Below are 24,412 nucleotides of genomic sequence, written 5' to 3'. Positions count from 1 at the left end.
ATTCCTCATTTCCATATCATACATGGACTGACTAACTGAGGCTTGCAACTCTGATTTAAACGACGCAAATAAATCCGAGATAGCAGAAATGTCCCAATGAGATGCATCCGATTTAGATCTACATCTAGATTTGGATTCTGTGAAGATGGCGGGGACCCCCGAAGCGGATTTTACTTTTGCTAGCCTCCGACGACGGGGAGCTCTTACTTTTCTTAGTCTGAGACCTTGCCGAATCCATACTTAACCACTCAACCTCTGATAATTCTGAACACAGAAGGCAGCGATCTTGCAAGGTACAACGATTACCAGTAAAACAAGAAATGCAGAGAGAATGGGGGTCTAATCCGACATAAACTTCTGACATTGCACGCACTTATTCTTAGCCATAGCTTAAGTTAGACAAAGGAAAAAGGGCGGGAAAATATATATCAAGTACAAACGTAAAATAATATAAAATATGATGTCCAAAGGACTATAAATGTCGACAACACTAACCTATATAGGGATGGATCAGTGTTGAAAACAAGCTGATAGAAGTCAATTTTCACTCCACTCTATACACGTGTACAGTGTATACCATACAGAAAATTTGTGAGGATTTTCAAACTACTATACAGTGACATCTAGGTCAGGGGAGGTAACTCTGTCAGTTGGAAGGGCATACCACAAGGGATAGCTATGACTTAGTGTTAAAAAATTTTCACTTCATTCTGTATGTGTCTGTGGAAACCACAGAATAAGGCAACCATAATCCAGAGGGAATGTTTACGCCTCAATTAGCAAAGTCTTGTCATGTGTGTACTTACGCCTTGACTCTCTTCTTGATGCCGTCATCAATCTCATCCCACCAGTGGGAGAAGAAGGACATCTCAGCGTACATGAACTTGTGGTTCTTGTCCTCCTCCAGCTTTGGGACCATGTTGTCCAAGATTGGCTTGGTCTGAGATCGGTAGTAGTCATCAAAAGTCTTGATCCACCCTGGCGTACACAGTTAACACATCTGTTAGTGCTTGAAGTAGCAGATGGACAGACAAAAGAAAATTGTGATCTGACCTGACAAACTACTCAACTTGTGGACATATGACATACCTACAAATTGAAAGGAATTTCATCTGTCAAGGTTATCACAAACACATTGGACTAAAACACCTGTGTTGTCAGTATCTACCCTTTGTCCTCAATGATTTTTCTTGATAAATGTTGATATTCTACCAAAACGTATCTGGTTACAGTTTGGATCTTTGTTTTCGAATAGTTTGGTTCACCATGAACAGGGCATCACGAAAATATAGTGTCCGTATCCACAGCAAATTCTCTCGAAGTGACATGAGTTAAAATGACCTTGTGTTATCCATAGCAGAGTTGTGCCCCCTTATCTTTACACCTGTGTGACCTCTGTCGTTGTTTGAAGTCATAGAGGAAATCCATTTACAGTGAGCGAGTGAGTTTAGTTTTACGCTGCACTCAGCAATATTCCAGCTATATGGCGGTGGTCTGTAAATAATCGAGTCTGGACCAGACAATCCAGTGATCAACAGCATGAGCATGATCTGCACAATTGGGATACAATGACATGTGTCAACCAAGCCAGCGAGCCTGACCACCCGATCCCGTTAGTCGCCTTTTACGACAAGCATGGGTTACTGAAGACCAATATTCTAACCCGGACCTTCACGGGTCAAATGTTTAGAGACCTGTGGTTTTTCAGACTGCTCCTCACAAACAATCCATTGAATTAAATTAATACCAGGTATGATACATGGAATCAGAGCCTTTTCATATCAAATACAACAGGGGGCCATTAATGAATAGACTCTGGGGTTTGCCAAGTGAGTCGTGAGTTGTGTGAGATTCTATTCATTACCCAAAATCATTCTTCCAACTTTTTTAGTTTGTAAACATACATAACCTGTGCCTTATCATAAATGGTACATCTAACCAGGTTAAGCAGCAGAAAGATTCATGATCACAGGGTCACCTGTTTGGTGTGCAGGAAGACATGTACCTGGGTCACAGTGTGAGTGGGGTGTATGTTGTTGTGTATGGGGGCACCTGTATGGTGTACAGGAAGACATGTACCTGGGTCACAGTGTGAGTGGGGTGTATGTTGTTGTGTATGGGGGCACCTGTATGGTGTACAGGAAGACATGTACCTGGGTCACAGTGTGAGTGGGGTGTATGTTGTTGTGTATGGGGGGCACCTGTATGGTGTACAGGAAGACATGTACCTGGGTCACAGTGTGAGTGGGGTGTATGTTGTTGTGTATGGGGGCACCTGTATGGTGTACAGGAAGACATGTACCTGGGTCACAGTGTGAGTGGGGTGTATGTTGTTGTGTATGGGGATGGGGCACCTGTATGGTGTACAGGAAGACATGTACCTGGGTCACAGTGTGAGTGGGGTGTATGTTGTTGTGTATGGGGGCACCTGTATGGTGTACAGGAAGACATGTACCTGGGTCACAGTGTGAGTGGGGTGTATGTTGTTGTGTATGGGGGGCACCTGTTTGGTGTACAGGAAGACATGTACCTGGGTCACAGTGTGAGTGGGTGTATGTTGTTGTGTATGGGGGGCACCTGTATGGTGTACAGGAAGACATGTACCTGGGTCACAGTGTGAGTGGGGTGTATGTTGTTGTGTATGGGGGCACCTGTATGGTGTACAGGAAGACATGTACCTGGGTCACAGTGTGAGTGGGGTGTATGTTGTTGTGTATGGGGGGCACCTGTATGGTGTACAGGAAGACATGTACCTGGGTCACAGTGTGAGTGGGGTGTATGTTGTTGTGTATGGGGGGCACCTGTATGGTGTACAGGAAGACATGTACCTGGGTCACAGTGTGAGTGGGGTGTATGTTGTTGTGTATGGGGGCACCTGTTTGGTGTACAGGAAGACATGTACCTGGGTCACAGTGTGAGTGGGGTGTATGTTGTTGTGTATGGGGGCACCTGTTTGGTGTACAGGAAGACATGTACCTGGGTCACAGTGTGAGTGGGGTGTGTATGTTGTTGTGTATGGGGGCACATGTATGGTGTACAGGAAGACATGTACCTGGGTCACAGTGTGAGTGGGGTGTATGTTGTTGTGTATGGGGGCACCTGTATGGTGTACAGGAAGACATGTACCTGGGTCACAGTGTGAGTGAGGTGTATGTTGTTGTGTATGGGGGCACATGTATGGTGTACAGGAAGACATGTACCTGGGTCACAGTGTGAGTGGGGTGTATGTTGTTGTGTATGGGGGCACCTGTTTGGTGTACAGGAAGACATGTACCTGGGTCACAGTGTGAGTGGGGTGTATGTTGTTGTGTATGGGGGCACCTGTATGGTGTACATGAAGACATGTACCTGGGTCACAGTGTGAGTGGGGTGTATGTTGTTGTGTATGGGGGCACCTGTATGGTGTACAGGAAGACATGTACCTGGGTCACAGTGTGAGTGGGGTGTATGTGTTGTTGTGTATGGGGGCACCTGTATGGTGTACAGGAAGACATGTACCTGGGTCACAGTGTGAGTGAGGTGTATGTTGTTGTGTATATGGGGGCACATGTATCGTGTACAGGAAGACATGTACCTGGGTCACAGTGTGAGTGAGGTGTATGTTGTTGTGTATGGGGGCACATGTATGGTGTACAGGAAGACATGTACCTGGGTCACAGTGTGAGTGGGGTGTATGTTGTTGTGTATGGGGGCACCTGTTTGGTGTACAGGAAGACATGTACCTGGGTCACAGTGTGAGTGGGGTGTATGTTGTTGTGTATGGGGGCACCTGTATGGTGTACAGGAAGACATGTACCTGGGTCACAGTGTGAGTGAGGTGTATGTTGTTGTGTATGGGGGCACCTGTATGGTGTACAGGAAGACATGAAACCTGGGTCACAGTGTGAGTGGGGTGTATGTTGTTGTGTATGGGGGCACCTGTTTGGTGTACAGGAAGACATGTACCTGGGTCACAGTGTGAGTGGGGTGTATGTTGTTGTGTATGGGGGCACCTGTATGGTGTACAGGAAGACATGTACCTGGGTCACAGTGTGAGTGGGGTGTATGTTGTTGTTGTGTATGGGGGCACCTGTATGGTGTACAGGAAGACATGTACCTGGGTCACAGTGTGAGTGGGGTGTATGTTGTTGTGTATATGGGGGCACCTGTATGGTGTACAGGAAGACATGTACCTGGGTCACAGTGTGAGTGGGGTGTATGTTGTTGTGTATGGGGGCACCTGTATGGTGTACAGGAAGACATGTACCTGGGTCACAGTGTGAGTGAGGTGTATGTTGTTGTGTATGGGGGCACCTGTATGGTGTACAGGAAGACATGTACCTGGGTCACAGTGTGAGTGGGGTGTATGTTGTTGTGTATGGGGGCACCTGTATGGTGTACAGGAAGACATGTACCTGGGTCACAGTGTGAGTGAGGTGTATGTTGTTGTGTATGGGGGCACCTGTATGGTGTACAGGAAGACATGTACCTGGGTCACAGTGTGAGTGGGGCACCACAAACACCTGCAACTGGTTGGAAGGTGACCACTGATTGACATCATAGCTGATGTCCCAGCCCTGCTTCCACACTCCACCATCAGGGTTGTCAAAGGGCAGCAGTTCAAAGACTTCATGCATCTGCAAACCAAAAAGGCATTCTTATGTCTTAATCTAACAACTCTCTTGACTTTCAGCCATTCCTAGCAAGAGTAGGAACAATTACAGGTATTGTTAGAAACTGTTAGTAAACTTACCTCTGGATTATGGTTGCCAGTTTCCTGTGGTATCACAGTGACATACAGAAATGAAAGAGAAAAAAGTTCTCTTAAAAAAAACAACTATAATTATCCTTAGTGGTATGCCTAAAGAGTGACACAGTTATCTCCCCTAGCCGTGTCGTCACAGCATTGTTCTCCCCAAGCCCTCATAATTTTTTCAAAAGAAACTCTTAATAAACCTCTTCTCATACATCTCGCACATGTGGAAGGAGGGCCCCATGGATGAGAGGAGAATAGGGATACCAATATCTTACTGGAAGTATGTAATTTTTTGAGTAAAATTGATATTTTATACTTATCCTGACTCATGCTCTTTTGCTTGTCTTCTTCTTCTTGAGAACATAGTGGAACACTTGTATCTCCTTAATTGAAGCTCCCTTCAATGTAAAATCACTAATTAGTACTCACCAAGAGTTGCCTCCCTTTGCCCCTGCGCGTGAAAGGCGGCGCCACCTTCTGGCCTCATGCTTCACTCTCTCCTGATATAGCGAGCCCAACACTTGAATTTACAGGGAAATCCAAAGTGTTATGTGGGGAGGATGGGAGGGCTTACCTCATGAGTCAGGATAAGTATAAAATATCAATTTTACTCAAAAAATTACATATTTTTCCTTATCCTGACTCATGCTCTTTCCTTGTAGAATCCCTCTGAGGCGGAGGTGGGAAAGAACAGAATACTTTGGATTTATAAAATTAATTAGTGATTTATATATATATAACTGTAATAACCCCCTAACGGGAACTTCATAATGGCACTGACTTAGGATAATTCCTGGTACTATAAACCATAAGTTTATACACTGCCATAGATGGGGTATTACAAAATTAATATACTATGATAATAGCAATAAAGATATCAAAGCGACTCCCATATGGAGAAGCTACCCAACTGAACATAATCATCAGTACAAGCTTAAGGCTGAGTAGACTTAAGCTAAGCATATAAATAGCCCTAAAACTCCGTAGAGTTATAAGCTAGATAATACTGGTATGAAATATACATAATAATCTCGTAAGACTATGTGTTAACGTCTACGAGGGACTGTCAACTGCTGTGCGAGGACCATGGGACCAAAATGGTGAATACCTGAGACGTCCTCGGTGGTGATATCTCTCAGATAGTGATTAGCAAACGCAATGTTGGATTTCCAAAAGCAGCCTTCCATGATGGTATTTAAGGAACAGTTACCATGTAGCGCGAGTGTGGAAGCCAATGCCCTGATCTCATGGGGATTTGATGCTTTTGGAGGGTCTAGTCCTGCAGCCTTGTAGGCGCGAAGTATGACAGTTCTTATCCATATAGATATGGTGGTACGAGAGACTTCTGTCTGAGTTGTTGCCGATAAGGGGATGAATAATCGTTTGAGAAGTCGTCTCCTTGTTTTGGAACGTCGTAAATAGATTTTGAGAGCTCTGACTGGGCATAGAGATAAGTCCAGTGTATCTTGAGATCCGAGAATCATGGAGAGTGCAGGAATATGGAATAATCTGTCTGGTTGACCTGGCAATTGATTTTTGGCGATGAAATCCCATCTTAGTCCCAAGTGAACTGTGTTTTGATTGTCATCAAACTGTATCCTCTCATAATCTAGTGCGTGAATTTCTGACATCCTGGCTGCCGTCGCTAGAGATAACAGGAATAATGTTTTCTGTGAGAGAAATTCAAAGGTTGTCGATTCCAACGGTTCATAAGCCTCACTTGTGAGGTGTTGGAGCACTATATTCAGATCCCAAGCTGGGGCGTGGAACTTCCGTTTCTGATCTTCCAATCGGAAAGCACGTAGTAAGGCTTGGTTAGCTTGACACCCGTTCTCATAGTTATCACAGAACTAAGCGCGGCAAGATATGTTGACAGTGTCGAGCCTTTTAAATGTTTGTTTTGGCGTAGGTAACACAAATAATCTGCCACTTGTGGATGTGTAGCATCTCTCGCTGTAAATCCCTTATTTGCTGCGTAATTTTCGAAACTGTGCCACTTGTCGTCGTACAAGTTACGTGTAGAATAGCGTAAGGCAAGCGTGACTGCTTTTGCCGCTCTGGTTGAATATCCTCTCTTGTTTAAACACATTTTAATACAGTCCATACGTGAAGTTGGAATACTTCTGGGTTTCCGTGCACCTGTTTGGTGTGTGGATGTACTAAAAGATTCGAGGGCTTTAGTAGCTCTAGTGTTGGTTGACCGATTTCTTGAATTAGAATGGGAAACCACGTTCTGGCTAGCCAGTAGAGCAGCGACCAAAGTGAGTTGGAGGCTCTGTGTTTGTCTGATTTTCTGTAACACTTGAGGGATTATGGCTGGCGGAAGCGTAATGCGCGTGAGGCCTTCCAGGATATGCTTAAAGCGTCCGTTGCCCATGCTCGTGGGTCCGGGACTGGCGATACGAATGTCGGTAGCTGATTGTTGAAGCGAGTGGCGAATAGATCTACTAGCGGCGCTCCTATTTGCTTGATAATCTGCGCAAAAATTTCTGTATGGAGCATCCATTCTGTCGGTGACGGTAGATGTGGCCGAGAGAGTGCGTCTGCTAGTACATTCTTGGCTCCGGGAATGTGACATGCTCTGACATGTAAGTTGAGATCGTCGAGTAGATGGAACAGTTGAAAGCATAAAGTCAATACGTTCAGTGATCTCGTTGAACCTTGTTTGTTCACATAAAACGCCACTGTCGAGTTGTCGGTATGAATCATCAGATGCGCCTTTTGTAGAATGGTGCTCCAATGAAGTATGGCGTTGATTACCGCTTTCATCTCTAACATGTTTATATGGAGCTTGCTTTCTTGCTGATTCCATAACCCTGAAGCCGTCCGGTTGGCGAGATGAGCTCCCCAACCCTGGAGCGACAGCGTCTACATATAGATGGGTTTTGAATTCGGCTCTGTTAAACAAATACAGCCATGAACATTCGACCTCCTGGTCCACCAGAGTAGATGAGGTCTGAGGTGTTTGGTAGACTGAATGGTTGTAGGTCGTCGAGATGAGCATTGATGAAGACCTGTAGCGGGCGTAACTGTAGTCTGCCTCTGACTGTCATGTCTTGAGCTGGCGTGAGGAGACCCAACAGGCTCTGCCATTGTCGTGAGTGGTAGCGGAGAGAGTAGGAGCTAGAGGGATGGTCTGTTGGATCTTGAGCCATCGGTCTTCTGGTACAACGATCACGGTTGAGAGTAAGTGATAAATCGAATGCCTAGAAATTGCAGATCTTGCGCGAGGTACTAGGTCCGACTTGAGTAAGTTTACTAACCATCTTAGCTGTGTTAGTAGCTTTATGATGTAGTTTAACTGTAGTTTGAGGCGCTGTGGATCTTGATCTACTTGTATCCCGTCGTCGAGGTAGAGCGCTCGCGTAGCCCTAGGCGACGTAGATAGATGGCGATAGGTTTTCGTTATTCTTGTGAATAGCCAGGGGCGATGATATTCGAATGGGATTACTTTCCATTGGTAATGCAGCCCGTCTAGTGTAAATCGTAGGTATTTCCTGGATTCGGGATGTATCAATAGGGATGTGTAGATATCGTCTTGCAGATCTATACTGGCCATGTAATCCATGGGGACGAATTAACTGCGTAATTGAGGGTAGATGTATCATCGCGAAGCGTTGGCGGTTTTCGTAGATAATCTCTGTTGAATATGCTCATGTTGTAAATGAGTCTGTATTTCTCCTTGGAGTTTTTCTTGGGTACTAGGAAAACTGGGGAGTAGAAGCCTGGTTCGACGTTTACTTGATCTAGTACTTCTATGGCCTGCTTGAGAGATGTAACAGCCTCTCTTAACTTTGGTAGTTGTTGTGCCTGGAAGTCGAACTTGTGAGGGTTGACTGTCAGCGGAGGCGTGGCCTGTAGAGGGATACGATATCCGTGTTGAAGAATGTTGGAGACATAAGGGTCTTGTAACATTCCCCAGTTCTCCCAGTGTAGTTGAAGGCATCCACCCACTTGTGACGGTTGTACTGGAACGGCTGGGGGTGGAAGACTCCAGTCGTTCCGAACCTGTTTTTCATCGTTTATAGTTGCGGGAACCTCTGGGTGCCCTGCCTCTTCCTGATCCTCCTCTGTAGTTGCCATATGGGCGATGAAAAGTATCTTTTCCCCTGGAGCTGGCCATCTTCCTATCCCGTGCTCTCTGTAATCCAGTGAATTTAGATCTCCCTGAATATCTTTGTGAAGTCTGCCTGATGAGGCTGGCTAGCGTGTCCATCGACTTTATCATAAGGACTTCTCTAGAATCCTTAGTGACTTCCTTGGAGACTTTCTCTATCCCTCCATCAAAGATGGATGGTGAGGACCACGGGGCTGTATAGAGTGGAGCTGTAAACTGCTCACCCCAGCTGCAGGAAGCGAGGAGGCCTTGACGACGAGCTAAGGTTAGAGCTGCTGAGACTGATGTGAGATGATCTGTTAGGAACTGCTGGTCCTTCTTTTGCATCAGTAGGGCCGAGTAGATCATCCTATCATCTTCAGAAGTAGGTGTCCGCGAAATATGGTGATAAGAGTCTCATTGATCGTTCTAGATCTATTAAGGCCAAAGAACATACGTCTCGTCATGGTTTCTATCTGAACCAGCTTGCGATCATCAATCTTATAGTTCTTATTCTTGACATCGTTGATCATCTTGTAATTATCATCGATGTCTTGTACTATGAGGAAGGGTCCATATTATGAGTTGAAAACTTCTTAAGCGTGAAAGTCGCGGTAGGTGTGGCGTTTGAACTTTCGTGTGGCTTTATGGAAGGCTGTGTCCAAATTCTGTGGCACCCGCAGCAATGGTCAGGTCGATCGGAGGTAAGGTGGCCCGGCGTCTGCATCGTCCTCCTTCATCAGGTAAGTATCGCCCGAGTTACCACTCTTGGAAGGTGAAGAAAGGTCTAGGTTGTTAACCATCCAATAGCGTATCTCAGTGTCTGAGAAAATGATGCCTCCATCATCTTCTACCCGCGGGATCGCTGATAAGAGGTTGCTGCTCTTCAGATGGTGGACTCTGTGCTTCTACCACTGTACAAGGTGGCGTTAAAGGAGACCTGACTGTGGACTTCTGTGAGACTTATTGTGGTGACCTGCGTGGAGATCGGCGTGGTGATGTCTGCGAGGAGATCGGTGAGCGGTGAGCGGCGAGGTGATCGGCATGGCGAATGGCGGGGATCGTCTTGGTGAGCGGCCTAAAGATCTGCGTCTATAGGTTGACCTTGGCGAGGAGATCTGTGAGGTGAATGTTGATAGCCAGCGAAGCTCTTGTGGAATCCCTTGATGACCTTCTGGGCCGGCGATGATTTAGAGCCTAATAAAGGTGCCCTTCGCGAAGGCCGCCATAAAAGCTTCCTCTCGTCGGTCCTGGGGAGCGATGACTTGACCTTAGCGAAGGCTTTACCGTGAAGTCTGGTGGTCGAGTCCGCATCTAAGGATGAAGCGAGGTAGGTGATGATCTATCACGCGCCGTCGAGGAAGAGCCTTCGGCAGCGAAGCTGTACATCGTGGTCCTTCGTTCGAGGTGGTCTCTGACTTCCTTAGCGAGGCAGCTACGTTGACGGGGGGTCCTGGGCTGGTTGTCTCTCCAGTCTGTAACGGTCCTCCATCATCATCATGATTTGCCGCATCAGGTCGTCTGGGACGGTCTGCGACGATGTAGTTGGTGCCCTCTCTGCGATGTTAGCGACGGGGCCCTCAGGAAGATCGTCCGACATCGGTGTAGATACATCAGGCTGCATGGTGATCTGCGCTGACGTCACAGTTGCTGACACCGGTTGTCTCTTGTGGCGTAGGTCGGGGATGATGATCGGCTGGTCATCGTAGAGGCCCAGTTCAGCGGCTGGAACAATCTCGGCTGAGAAGGTTCTTGACGACTTCGTAGACTTTCCCTTGGAGGTAGGGCTGCCCTGGGAAGTCGCGGAGTCGCGTTGAGTAGATGTCGAGGCCCTCTTAGACTTTGGCTGCGGCGGCCGGGATGTCTGGGGAAGCAGGGCGTTTCTTGGAAGCGGACGGACTGCATCCCGCCCCTCCTCCGAGGAAACTCTAGCGGAACACCAGACGGGGGGGGTCGATCCGACAGCAGCTGACTGGCTAGGGGTTCCGATGTATCGGCCATGTCTAACCCTTGTTTTGCGTGACCTATCTGCTGCGTCTCAAAGGCGCAAAGATGATATTAATTAAAAGCAGAATTAGATAGATTAATACAGTAACAGCAGCGTGAATCAAGCGCACAAAGTAGTACAGCTAGGGCATATTACATGCGGGTCAGCAGCAGAAGCGTAATCTACAAATAGTACAGATTCTCATCAGCGTAAACTAGCTGAACAATCCGCGAAATCTAGGTGAATAAACAGTAGAAATCACGAATAATTATCAATACATATTAATGAAGGATACTAGCTACACCTCTATAGTAACCTATAGGAGGTAACTAACTAAGAATAACCAAAGGATATAGTGTGTAGGGAGACACAGGCGCTCTCACATCCTGCTCACTGGGCAAAGAAGGAGAGAGTGAAGCATGAGGCCAGGAGGTGGAGCCGCCTTTCCCGCACAGGGGCAAAGGGAGGCAATTCTTGGTGAGTACTAATTAGTGATTTTACATTGAAGGGAGCTTCAATTAAGGAGATACAAGTGTTCCACTATGTTCGCAAGAGGAAGGGGACAAGCAAAAGAGCATGAGTCAGGATAAGGAAAAATATATAATTCTCGTAACTGAATAACTATGACTTAGATTACTTCATGTCCTATGATACCCGCCACCATAATCCTAACAATGATTAATTGTTAGCTTCAATAACTAGGACAGGAAGTTAATGTGAGGAGAATTCTGTCCATCTAGGAGAGCTCGCTAGAACATACTTAAACCTTAGTATCTTTAATTCTGTAGAAACCATATTTCTATCTTTCTTAGAGTTAATGACGTCACTTCCGGTTTGATGACGTCACTTCCGGTTTAACGGTACTTCTCTTGATCAATTAGAGGTGATTAAACTACCTGGTCTACTCATGGCGTCACTTCCAATCTCTGGCGTCACTTCAGGTTTCTTTGGCCGTAACTTCCTGTCAATACGAATATGACTACCCTACTATTATTCAGATATAACTAAACAAATGATTGAAAGCCTTACAACCTCTAATTGTCCCTTATATCAGGGATAATCTACAACAGGGATAGGTCACTTTCGGCTTGCTTTCTTTACCATTTGTACTAATTAGCATGTGCCTCTTCATGCTCCAACACACACAGTGACTTGGATTTGGTTCTCAAGCATAACTTGACTTCACGTTTAACAGTACTTCAGCCACTTTATTGTATCAGTGAGGAATTTTACAATGAATGAATGAATGAATTAATTAAGAGCAAAATTATATGTGAATGAATGAAAGAAATAAAGAAAAAGAACAAATGAAAGAAATACATGTGAATGAATGAAAGAATAAATGATACACCATGGCCATCCCTCCCCAAACATATTAAAGAATGCAAAACTATCGCTAGAACACGTAATGTTAACATCAGCTGTCCTTTTTTGAAAAATCTACTTTGAGACATTTTTTACATTAGTAATTAATTCAGATATCTTATTGCATGTGTGAAATGGCATGGACATTGACAGAATGTTAACTGACACTGTCACACACCCCTCAAAAACAGAAAATTGAGAACTATCACAAAGCGTTGTAAACACCTTTCCAGTTTTGTCAAATACTAAGATCAACAAGAAAGAAAGAAGTTTTAGAACTATAACACTCAAGCATCACAAGCATCAATGGCGGATCAGAACAGATCGTGATATGTCATATTTTTCACACACACCTCAAATACACCCGAACAAAAAATTAAATTATAAAACTATCACATTTACTTGCAAACACCTTTCACCTGATGGTATATTACCCTCATCAAAATTAAAGGTTTATGTGAAAGATGTTTTAGAACAATAACTAGAAACACTCAAACAATGCCCTGTAGTATTTCAATGGCAGATCGTGATATGTCATATTTTTCACACACATCAAATACACCTAACATTTTGTTGGTTATAAAACTATCACTATTACTTTGCAAGCGCCTTTCAACTAAAGGTATATTTCCTTCTAAAAATTAGCGAATATGTGAAAAAGAGTTTTAGGGATAGAATTTGCTGTGTACCGAGAATTGAAGCCAGATGAGCTACAACATTCCGACTTGAAACTTTCACGACAAATCTACTGTACTAAATGCTGACACTAACAGCAATTATTTCGCTTAAAATGGAAAAGTGACACAATGGGTAACTTATCTTCTACATGTAGGTTTCAGTTGTCACAACACTCAGTGAATGTAATCAGCTGTTGAAAATAAACCGGGCTCTATCTTAAAAACTATGCTTCGCCATATTGGCTACACTGGTCCGCGTGGCGAGGCGAGGCATCACAGCTAAGGGGGCTTTTGAGGAGTGACAACTCCCTGTTATATAGTCTCCCTGCTAATATGGATCTAGCATCACTCCCTAGAAGTCCGTGACCTTGTGAACCAATTCACGTCAGCGAGGGATACCAATCCCGCTTAACATAGTATTCAACTATTGGTAAATAGTTCTTAAGCCTCCATCTTCCGCCCAGTCCTGCAGTGTAGGAATCTCCCCACTCTCTTTCCTTGAGCTGTTCCAAAGTCCCACTAGGATCGAAGTCCAGGCTGTGACTCTCTCCTCTGTCTCACTTCCCCGAGCTTCTGTACCCGCCCCACCCTTTTCCAAAGGGGTGGGCAGAGGGAGATATGTAATGCCGTCACCAAGAGTTCAAGGAACAAAGACCCTCAGCGATGCATAGCGTCTCTTAAATAAAAGTTGGTGAGCTAGACGACCTGTTCTACGAGCAGATTTGGCTACCCGGTAGATGCTAAAGCTTTTATTTAAGAGACGTTTGCGGCATCGTTGGAGAGGGTCTTTGTTCCTTGGAACCTCTGGTGGCGGCACAGCATATCTCCTCTGCCCTGATCTCCCCTTTAGGAAAAGAGGTAGGAGCACAGAAGTCAGAAGTGAGACAGAGGAGAGAGAGTCACAGCCTGAGCCGGATCCCTAGTGGGACTGGAACAGTCAAGGAAAGAGAGTGGGAGATTCTACGTAGACCTATGGAAGATGAGGCTTAAGCAGAACTATTTACTAATAGTTGAACACTATGTTTAGCGGGATTGGTATCCCCATGAGGCGTGAATTAGTTCACAAGGTCACGTGACTTCTAGGAGTGATGCTAGATCCATATTAGCAGGGGAGACTATATAACAGGGAGTTGTCACTCCTCAAAAAGCCCCTTAGCGTATGCCTAAACAAATCAAGTGACCAGTGTAGCCAATATGGGCGGAAGCATAGTTTTAAAAGATAGAGCCGGTTTATTTTCAGCAGCTGATTACATTCACTGGAGTGTTGTGACAACTGAAAACCTACATGTAGAAGATAAGTTACCTATTGTGTCACTTCATTTTTAAGTGAAATAATTGTTGTTAGTGTCAGTATTTAGTACAGTAGATTTGTCGTGAAGAAGAGTTTCAAGTCAGAATGTTGTAGCTCACTGGCTTCAATTCTCGGTACACAGCAAATTCTATCCTAAAAACTTCTTTCCACATATTCGTTTAATTTTTTAGAGGAAATATACCTTTAGTTGAAAGAAGTTTGCAAGTAATAGTGATAGTTTTATAACTAACAAAAATGTTAGGGTGTATTTGATGTGTGTGAAAATATGACATATCGCCGATCTGCCATTGAAATACTACAGAGTTGTTTGAGTGTTTCTAGTTATTGTTTCTAAAACATCTTTCACATAAACCTTTAATTTTGATGAGGGTAATATACCATCAGGTGAAAGGTGTTTGCAAGTAAATGTGATAGCTTTATAATTTAATTTTTTTTGTTAGCGGGTGTATTTGAGGGTGTGTGAAAATATGACATATCGCCGATCTGTTCTGATCCGCCATTGATGCTTGTGATGCTTGAGTGTTATAGTTCTAAAACTTCTTTCTTTCTTGTTGATCTTAGTATTTGACAAAACTGGAAAGGTGTTTACAGCAGCTTTGTGATAGTTCTCAATTTTCTGTTTTGAGGGGTGTGTGACAGTGTCAGTTAACATTCTGTCAATGTCCATGCCATTTCACACATGCAATAAGATATCTGAATTAATTACTAATGTAAAAATGTCTCAAAGTAGATTTTTCAAAAAAAAGGACAGCTGATGTTAACACATGTGTTCTAGCGATAGTTTTGCATTCTTTAATATGTTTGGGGAGGGATGGCCATGGTGTATCATTTATTCTTTCATTCATTCACATGTATTTCTTTCATTTGTTCTTTTCTTTATTTCTTTCATTCATTCACATATAATTCTTGCTCTTAATTAATTCATTCATTCATTCATTGTAAAATTCCGACTGATACAATAAAAGTGGCTGGAAGTACTGTTAAAAGCGCGCCGAGAGTTGCTGAGAGCGAACCAAGTCACTGTGTGTGTTGGAGCATGAAGAGGCACATGCTAATTAGTACAAATGGTAAAGAAAGCAAAGCCGAGTGACCTATCCCTGTTGTAGATTATCCCTGATATAAGGGACAATTAGAGGTTGTGGGCTTTCAATCATTTGTTTAGTTATATCTGAATAATAGTAAGGGGTAGTCATATTCGATTATTGACAGGAAGTCACGTCAAAGAAACCTGAAGTGGCGTTTTCCTTATCCTGACTCATGCTCTTTTGCTTGTCTTCTTCTTCTTGCGAACATAGTGGAACACTTGTATCTCCTTAATTGAAGCTCCCTTCAATGTAAAATCACTAATTAGTACTCACCAAGGTTGCCTCCCTTTGCCCTGTGCGGGGAAAGGTGGCACCACCTTCTGGCCTCATGCTTCACTCTCTCCTTCTTTGCCCAGTGAGCAGGATGTGAGAGGCGCCTGTGTCTCCTTACACACTATATCCTTTGGTTATTCTTAGTTAGTTACCTCCTATAGGTTACTATAGAGGTGTAGCTAGTATCCTTCATTAATATGTATTGATAATTATTTGTATTTCTACTGTTTATTCCACGAGATTTAAGTGATTGTTCAGCTAGTTCGTTGATGAGAATCTGTACTATTTGTAGATTACGTTTTTCTGCTGCTGACCATGTAATATGCCTAAGCTGTACTCGCCTTGTGCGTTTGATTCACGTTGCAGTTACTGTATTAATCTATCTAATTCTGCTTTTAATAAATATCATCTTTGCGTCTTGAGGCGTGCAGCAGATAGAGTCCACGCAAACAAAGGGTTAGACATGGCGATACAGCCCCGGAACCCCTAGCCAGTCAGCTGCTGTCGGACTGACCCCTCCCGTCTGGTGTTCGCTAGAGTTTCCCTCGGAGGAGGGGGCGTGGGATGCAGTCCGCCGCCTCAAGAAGCGTCCTGCTTCCCCAGACATCCCGTCGTCGCAGCCAAAGTCTAAGAGGGCCTCGACATCTACTCAGCGCAGACTCCGTACCCCCAGGGCGGCGTCTACCTCAAGGGAAAGTCACTGAAGTCGTCAAGAACCTTCTCAGCGAGATTGTTCCAGCAGCTGAACTGGGCCTCTCGATGACCAGCCGATCATCATCCCGACCCTCGCCACAAGAGGCGGCCGGTGTCGGCAACTGTGGCGTCAGCGCGAGATCACCATGCAGCCTGATGTATCTACACCCGATGTCGGACGATCTTCCTGAGGGGCCCGTCGCTAACATATCGCAGAGAGGGCACCAACTACATCGTCGTGGACCGTCCCCAGAGCGACCTGATCACGGCAAATCATGATGATGATGGAGGACCGTTACAGACTGGAGAGACAACCAGCCCAGGACCCCGTCAGCGTAAGCTCCAGCGAAGGAAGTCACAGACCACCGTCAGCCGAAGGACCCAGATGTACCGAAGCCACCTTAGCGAGGAAGTCACAGACCACCTCGGCGAAGGACAGATGTAGCCAGCGAAGGCGGGATAGATCATCACCTACCTCGGCTTCATCCTTAGATGCGGACTCGGACCACCAGACTTCCACGAAGCCTTGGCGAAGGTCAAGTCATCGTTCCCCAGGACCCGGACGCAGAGGAAGCTTTCGCGAAGGCCTTAGCGAAGGGCACCTTTATTAGGCTCTAAATCATCGTCGTCCAGAAGGTCATCAAAGGGATTCCACAAGAGCCAGCGAAGCTATCAACATTCACCTCACAGATCTCAGCGAAGGTCAACCTATAGGCGCAGATCTTCAGGCCGTTCACCAAGGCGATCCCTGCGCCATTAAGCCATGCCGATCACCTCGCCCGTTCACGGCGCCGATCTCCTCATTACATCACCGCGTCGATCTCCGCGCGGAGTCACCACACAAGTCTTCACAGAAGTCCACAGTCAGGTCTCCTTTAGCGTCACCTTGTACAGTGGTAGAAGCACAGAGTCCACCATCTGAAGAGCAGCAACCTCTTATCAGCGATCCGTGGTAGAAGATGATGGAGGCATCATTTTCTCAGGCAGCTGAGATCACGTTATTGGATGGTTAACAACCTAGACCTTTCTTCACCTTCCAAGAGTGGTAACTTCGGCATACTTACCTGATGAAGGAGGGCCCGATGCAGGCGCCGTCACCTTACCTCCGATCGACCCGATTGCTGCGGTGCCACAGAATTTGGACACAGCCTTCCATAAAAGCCATGAAAGTTCAAGCGCCACACCTACCGCACTTTCAGCTAAGAAGTTTTCAACTCATAATATGGACCCCTTCCTCAAGGCACAAGACATCGATGATAATTACAAGATGATCAGCGATGTCAAGAATAGAACTATAAGATTGATGATGTAAGCTGGTTCAGATAGAAACCATGGCCGAGAGGCGTATGTTCTTTGGCCTTAATAGATCTAGAGCGATCAATGAGACTCTTATCACCAGATTTGGTGACCGCGACTTCTGAAGATGATAGGATGATCTACTCGGCCCTACTGATGCAAAGAAGGACCAGCAGTTCCTAACAGATCATCTCACATCAGTCTCAGCGAAAGCAGCTAACCTTAGCTTCGTCGTCAAGGCCTCCTCGCTTCCTGCAGCTGGGGTGAGCAGTTTACAGCTCCACTCTATACAGCCCGTGGTCCTCACCATCCATCTTTGATGGAGGGATAGAAAGTCTCCAAAGGAAGTCACTAAGGATTCTAGAAGTCCTTATGATAAAGTCGATGGACCAGCTAGCCAGCGTCATCAGGCAGACTTCACAAAGATATTCAGGGAGATCTAAATTCACTGGATTACAGAGAGCGCGGGATAGGAAGATGGCCAGCTCAGGGGAAAAGATACTTTTAAATTAAGCCCATATGGCAACTACAGAGGAGGATCAGGAAGAGGCAGGGCACCCAGAGGTTCCACTTAACTATAAGCGATGAAAAACAGGTTGGAGCGACTGGAGTCTTCCACCCCAGCCGTTCCAGTACAACCGTCACAAGTGGGTGGATGCCTTCAACTACACTGGGAGAACTGGGGAATGTTACAAGACCCTTATGTCTCCAACATTCTTCAACCACGGATATCGTATCCCACTACAGGCCGCGCCTCCGCTGACAGTCAACCCTCACAAGTTCGACTTCCAGGCACAACAACTACCAAAGTTAAGAGAGGCTGTTACATCTCTCCAAGCAGGCCATAGAATTACTAGATCAAGTAAGCGTCGAGACCAGGCTTCTACTCCCCAGTTTTCCTAGTACCCAGAGAAAACTCCAAGGAGAAATACAGACTCATTTACAACATGGCATATTCAGCAGAGATTATCTCGCCAAGCCGTAGCGTTTAGCATGATACATCTACCTCAATTCTGACAGTTAATTAGTCCCATGGATTACATGGCCAGTATAGATCTGCAAGGGCATATCTACACATCCGATACATCGAATCAGGAAATACCTCACGATTTACACTAGGCGGGCTGCATTACCAATGGAAAGTACTCCCATTGGAATCGCCGGCCCCTGGCTATTCACAAGAATAAGCGAAACCTATCGTCATCTATCTCACATCGTCTAGGGCTCGCGGTCGCGTTCTACCTCGGCGGACGGGATACAAGTAGATCAAGATCCACAGCGTCTCAAACTACAGTTAAACTACATCATAAAGCTACTAACACAGCTAGGATGGTTAGTAAACTTACTCAAGTCGGACCCTAGTACCCTCGCAAGATCTGCAATTTCTAGGCATTCGATTTATCCGCGACTCTCAACCCGTATCGTTGTACCAGAAGACCGATGGCTCAAGATCCAACAGACCATTCCTCTAGCCCTACTCTCTCCGTTACCACTCGACAATGGCAGAGCCTGTTGGGTCTCCTCCGTCAGCTCAAGACATGACAGTCAGAGGCAGACTACAGTTCACGTCCGTTACAGGTCTTCATCAATGCTCATCTCGGCGACCTACAACCATTCAGTCTACCCGAAACACCTCAGACCTCATCTACTCTGGTGGACCAGGAGGTGAATGTCTGAAGGTATTTGTTTAACAGAGCAGGAATTCAAAACCCATCTATATGTAGGCAGCGTCGGCTCCAGGGTTGGGGAGCTCATCTGCGCCAACGGGCCGACTTCAGGGTTATGGAATCAGCAAAGAAAGCAAGCTCCATATAAACATGTTAGAGATGAAAGCGGTAATCAGCGCCATACTTCATTGGAGCACCATTCTACAAAGGCATCTGATGATTCATACCGACAACTTCGACAGTGGCGTTTTATGTGAACAAACAAGGTTCAAGCGAGATCACTGAACCTATTGACTTTATGCTTTCAACTGTTCCATCTACTCGGCGATCTCAACTTACATGTCAGAGCATGTCACATTCCGGACCAAGAATGTACTAGCAGGCGCGCTCTCGGCCACATCTACCGTCACCGACAGAATGGATGCTCCATACAGAAATTTTTGCGCCAGATTATCAAGCAAATAGGGCGCCCGCTAGTAGATCTATTAAGCCACTTTCGCTTCAACAATCAGCTACCGACATTACGTATCGCCAGTCCGGACCCACGAGGCATGGGCAGCGGGCGGCTCTAAGCATATCCTGGGAAGGCCTCAATGCGTACAGCGTTTCGCCGCCAGCGATAATCCCTCAAGTGTTACAGAAAATCAGACAAACACAGAGCCTCCAACTCACTTTGGTAAGCCCTACTGGCCAGCCAGAGCGTGGTTTCCCATTCTAATTCAAGAAATCGGTCAACCAACACTAGAGGCTACCAAAGCTCGAATCTTTTAGTACATCCACACACCAAACAGGTGCGGAACCCAGAAGTATTCCAACTTCGCATTATGGACTGTATTAAAATGTGTTTAAACAGAGAGGATATTCAACCAGGCGGCAAAAGCAGTCAAACGCTTGCCTTCGCTATTCTACCGCGTAACTTTATGCGGCTGACAAGTGGCACAGTTTGAAAATTACGCGGCAAATAAAGGGATTTACAGCGAGAGATGCTACACATCCACAAGTGGCAGATTATTTGTGTTACCTCGCCAAAACAAACATTTAAAAGGCTCGACACTGTCAACATATCTTGCAGCTTAGTTCTGTGATAACTATGAGAGCGGGTGTCAAGCCAAACCAAGAGTTACTGGCCTTACTCGTGCTTTCCGATTGGAAGATCAGAAGCGGAAGTTCCGCGCCCAGCTTGGGATCTGAATATAGTGCTCCAACACCTCACAAGTGAGGCTTATGAACCGTTGAATCGACAACCTTTGAATTTCTCTCACAGAAAACATTATTCCTGTTATCTCTAGCGGCGGCAGCCAGGATGTCAGAAATTCCGCACTAGATTATGAGAGGATACAGTTTGATGACAATCAAAACACAGTTCACTTGGGACTAAGATGGGATTTCATCGCCAAAATCAATTGCCAGGTCAACCAGACAGATTATTCCATATTCCTGCACTCTCCATGATTCACCGGATCTCAAGATACACTGGACTTATCTCTATGCCCAGTCAGAGCTCTCAAAATCTATTTCACGGCGTTCCAAAACAAGAGCGACTTCTCAAGCGATTATTCATCCCCTTATCGGCAACAACTCAGACAGAAGTCTCTCTTACCACCATATCTATATGGATAAGAACTGTCATGCCAGCCTACAAGGCTGCAGGACTAGACCCTCAAAAGCATCAAATCCCCATGAGATCAGGGCATTGGCTTCCACACTTTCGCTACATGGTAACTGTTCCATAAATACCATCATGGAAGGCTGCTTTTGGAAATCCAACATTGCGTTTGCTAATCACTATCTGAGAGATATCACCACCGAGGACGTCTCAGGTATTCACCATTTTGGTCCCATGGTCCTCGCACAGCAGTTGACAGTCCCTCGTAGACGTTAACACATAGTCTTCACGAGATTATTATGTATATTTCATACCAGTATTATCAGCTTATAACTCTCACGAGTTTTAGGGCTATTTATATGCTTAGCTTAAGTCTACTCAGCCTTAAGCTTGTACTGATGATTATGTTCAGTTGGGTAGCTTCTCCATATGGGAATTGGCTTTGATATCTTTATTGCTATTATCATAGTATATTATTTTTGTAATACCCCATCTATGGCAGTGTATAAACTTATGGTTTATAGTACCAGGAATTATCCTAAGTCAGTGCCATTATGAAGTTCCCGTAAGGGGGTTATTACAGTTATATATATATAAATCACTAATTAATTTTATAAATCCAAAGTATTCTGTTCTTTCCCACCTCCGTTTCCGTAGGAGTTCTACAAACAAAAGAGCATGAGTCAGGATAAGGAAAAATATGTAATTTTTTGAGTAAAATTGATATTTTATACTTATCCTGACTCATGAAAGACTTCCCTCCATCCTCCCCACATAACACTTTGGATTTCCTGTAAATTCAAGTGTTGGGCTCGCTATATCAGGAGAGAGTGAAGCATGAGGCCAGAAGGTGGTAGCCTTTCCAGCGCTTGAGGGGCAAAGGGAGGCAACTCTTGGTGAGTACTAATTAGTGATTTTACATTGAAGGGAGCTTCAATTAAGGAGATACAAGTGTTCCACTATGTTAGCAAGAAGAAGACAAGCAAAAGAGCATGAGTCAGGATAAGTATAAAATATCAATTTTACTCAAAAAAATTACATATTCTCCTCTCATCCATGGGGCCCTCCTTCCACATGTGCGAGGATGTATGAGAAGAGGGTTTATTAAGAGTTTCTTTTGAGAAAAAATTATGAGGGCTTGGGAGAACAATGCTGTGGCTGACCGCGGCTAGGGGAGATAACTGTGTCACTCTTTAGGCATACCACTAAGGATAATTATAGTTGTTTTTTTAAGAGAACTTTTTTCTCTTTCATTTCTGTATGTCACTGTGATACCACAGAAGCTGGCAACCATAATCCAGAGGTAATTTCTTCCTGTGTGGTCCATATTTTCCTTGGGGTTGTCTTCCATGTGGGTTGTGTGTCTTCCTGTGGGGTCTTCTTCTTTTTTGTGGGTTTCATGTCTTCCTTCCTTCTGGGGTTATTCCTTCCTTCTGTGTGGGTTGTCTTCCTGGGTCCTTCTGCTTGGTCCATGTCTTCCTGTGCTGTGTCCTGTGCCATGTGTGTGGTTGTCTTCCTGTGGTCTCTGTGGTTGTGTCTGGGTCCTGTGTGGGTCCTGTCTTCATGTCTCCATGTCTTCCTTCTTCCTCACTGTGGGGTTATGTCTTCCATGTGCCTCACTGTGGGGTTGTCTTCCTGGGGTCTCTTCCTGTGGTCTGTGGCTTGGTTGTCTTCCTGTGTGGGGTCTCTGTGGGTTGTCTTCCTGTGTGGGATTGTCCCTCCCTCCTGTGATTGGGATTACATGTCCCTCCTGGGTCTTCCATCCACTCCACACTGTGATTGGGTCTGTCTTCCTGTACATCTGGGTTAGCTATGCCACAACATGCACCCACTCCACTGTGATTGGGTTGTGTCTTCCACCATGGATTCTTCCATGCACACAACAACATACACCCCACTCACACTGTGTTGGGTTGCATGTCTTCCTGTGTGCATCTGGGTCTTCCATACAATAACCATACACCTCACTCACACTGTGACCCAGATTTGTGTCTTCCTGTGCATAGACAGGTTGCCCCATACCACAACAACATGCACCCCACTCACACTGTGACCCAGGTTTGTATCTTCATAATGGGTCCCCATACCACAACAACATGCACCCACTCACTGTGACCCAGATTTTTGTCTTCCTGTACACCATACAGGTCTTCATACACAACAACAATACACCCACTCACACTGTGACCCCAGTTTGTGTCTTCCTGTACACCATACAGGTGCCCCATGCACACAACAACATACACCCCTCACTGTGACCCAGGTGCATGTCTTCCTGTACACCATACAGGTGCCCCACACAACAACATGCACCCCACTCACACTGTGACCCAGGTTACATGTCTTCCTGTACACCATACAGGTTAGCCCCATACCCACAACAACATGCACCCTTGACCCAATTTTGTGTCTTCCTGTGTACACCACAGGTGCCCCCATACACAACAACATACACCCCACTCACACTGTGACCCAGATTTTACATGTCTTCCTGCACACCAAATTAGATTTGACCCTGTGATCATGGATCTTTCTGCTGCTTGACCTGGTTAGATGTGCCATTTATGATGGAGCTGGGTTATGTGTGTTTACAAAACTAAAGTTGGAATGATTTGGTGTGAATGGGAATCTCACACAGCCTCCGCGACTCACTTGGCAGAACCAAAGTCTGTTCATTAATGGCCCCCTGTTGTATTTGATGAAGACTCTGATTCCATGTCATGCCTGGTGTTAATTTAATTCAATGGATTGTTTGTGAGGAGCTTGATCTGAAAAAACCACAGATCTCTAAACATTTGACCCACGTGAAGATCCGGGGTTAAGATAGTGGTCTTCAGTAACCCATTGCTTGTCGTAAAGGCGTGCCGGGATCGGGTGGTCAGGCTTTCGCTGGCTGGGGTGTGCATGTCATTAATGTCCCAATTGTGCGGATCATGCTCATGCTGTTGATCACTGGATTGTCTGGTCCAGACTTCGATTGTTACAGACCACCGTAAGCTGGAATATTGCTGAGTCTGGCGGTAAAATTCGGCCTCACTAAGCTCACTGTAAAGTGGATTTCCTCTATGACTTCAAACAGCGACAGGGTCACACAGATTAATAAAGATAAGGGGCACAACTCTGCTATGGATAACACAAGGTCATTTTAACTCATGTCGCCGAGGTGCCGCTTTTTCCGTGGTCTGGGGACACTATATTTTCGTGATGCTGCCCTGTTCTTGAGGTGAACAAACTATTCGAAACAAAGAGATCCAAACTGTAACCAGATACGTTTTGGTAAGAATATCAACGTTATCAAAATCATTGAGGGACAAAGGGTGAATGCTGACAACACAGGGTGTTTTTAGTCCAATGTGTTTGTGATAACCTTGACAGATGAAATTCCGCTTTCAAATTTTCGTAGTGCATGTCGCCATCAATCCACACCGGGTTACCGATCGGTTTGTCAGGTCCAGATCACAATTTTTCTTTTGTCTGTCCATCTGCTGCTTCAAGCACTAACGGATGTGTTAACTGTGTGCGCAGAGATTGGATCAAGACTTTTTGATGGCTACTACCGATCTCAGACCAAGCCAATCTTGGACAACATGGTCCCAAAGCTGGAGGCAATGCGTGGCGCG

General features: G+C 45.3%; 1 protein-coding gene across 1 annotated transcript in view; it reads right to left on the bottom strand.

Moving 5' to 3' along the window:
- The window catches only part of LOC124260264 (alpha-mannosidase 2x-like), a 139,757-nt gene that overhangs the window by 67,485 nt on the left and 47,860 nt on the right, over positions 1-24,412 (bottom strand). The window contains exons 3-4 of the mRNA XM_046694517.1: positions 4,469-4,616; positions 807-978 (exon numbers count right to left, since the gene is read on the bottom strand). Coding sequence (XP_046550473.1) covers positions 807-978; positions 4,469-4,616 — 320 coding nt within the window. The remainder of the gene's footprint in view (positions 1-806; positions 979-4,468; positions 4,617-24,412) is intronic.

The sequence above is a fragment of the Haliotis rubra genome, unplaced genomic scaffold (assembly GCF_003918875.1).
Source record: "Haliotis rubra isolate DU_JTF1 unplaced genomic scaffold, ASM391887v1 Scf758, whole genome shotgun sequence".
In the NCBI taxonomy this organism is placed as follows: domain Eukaryota; kingdom Metazoa; phylum Mollusca; class Gastropoda; order Lepetellida; family Haliotidae; genus Haliotis; species Haliotis rubra.
Note: the sequence above shows the minus strand (reverse complement) of the source record. Positions and strands in the feature narration are given on the sequence as shown.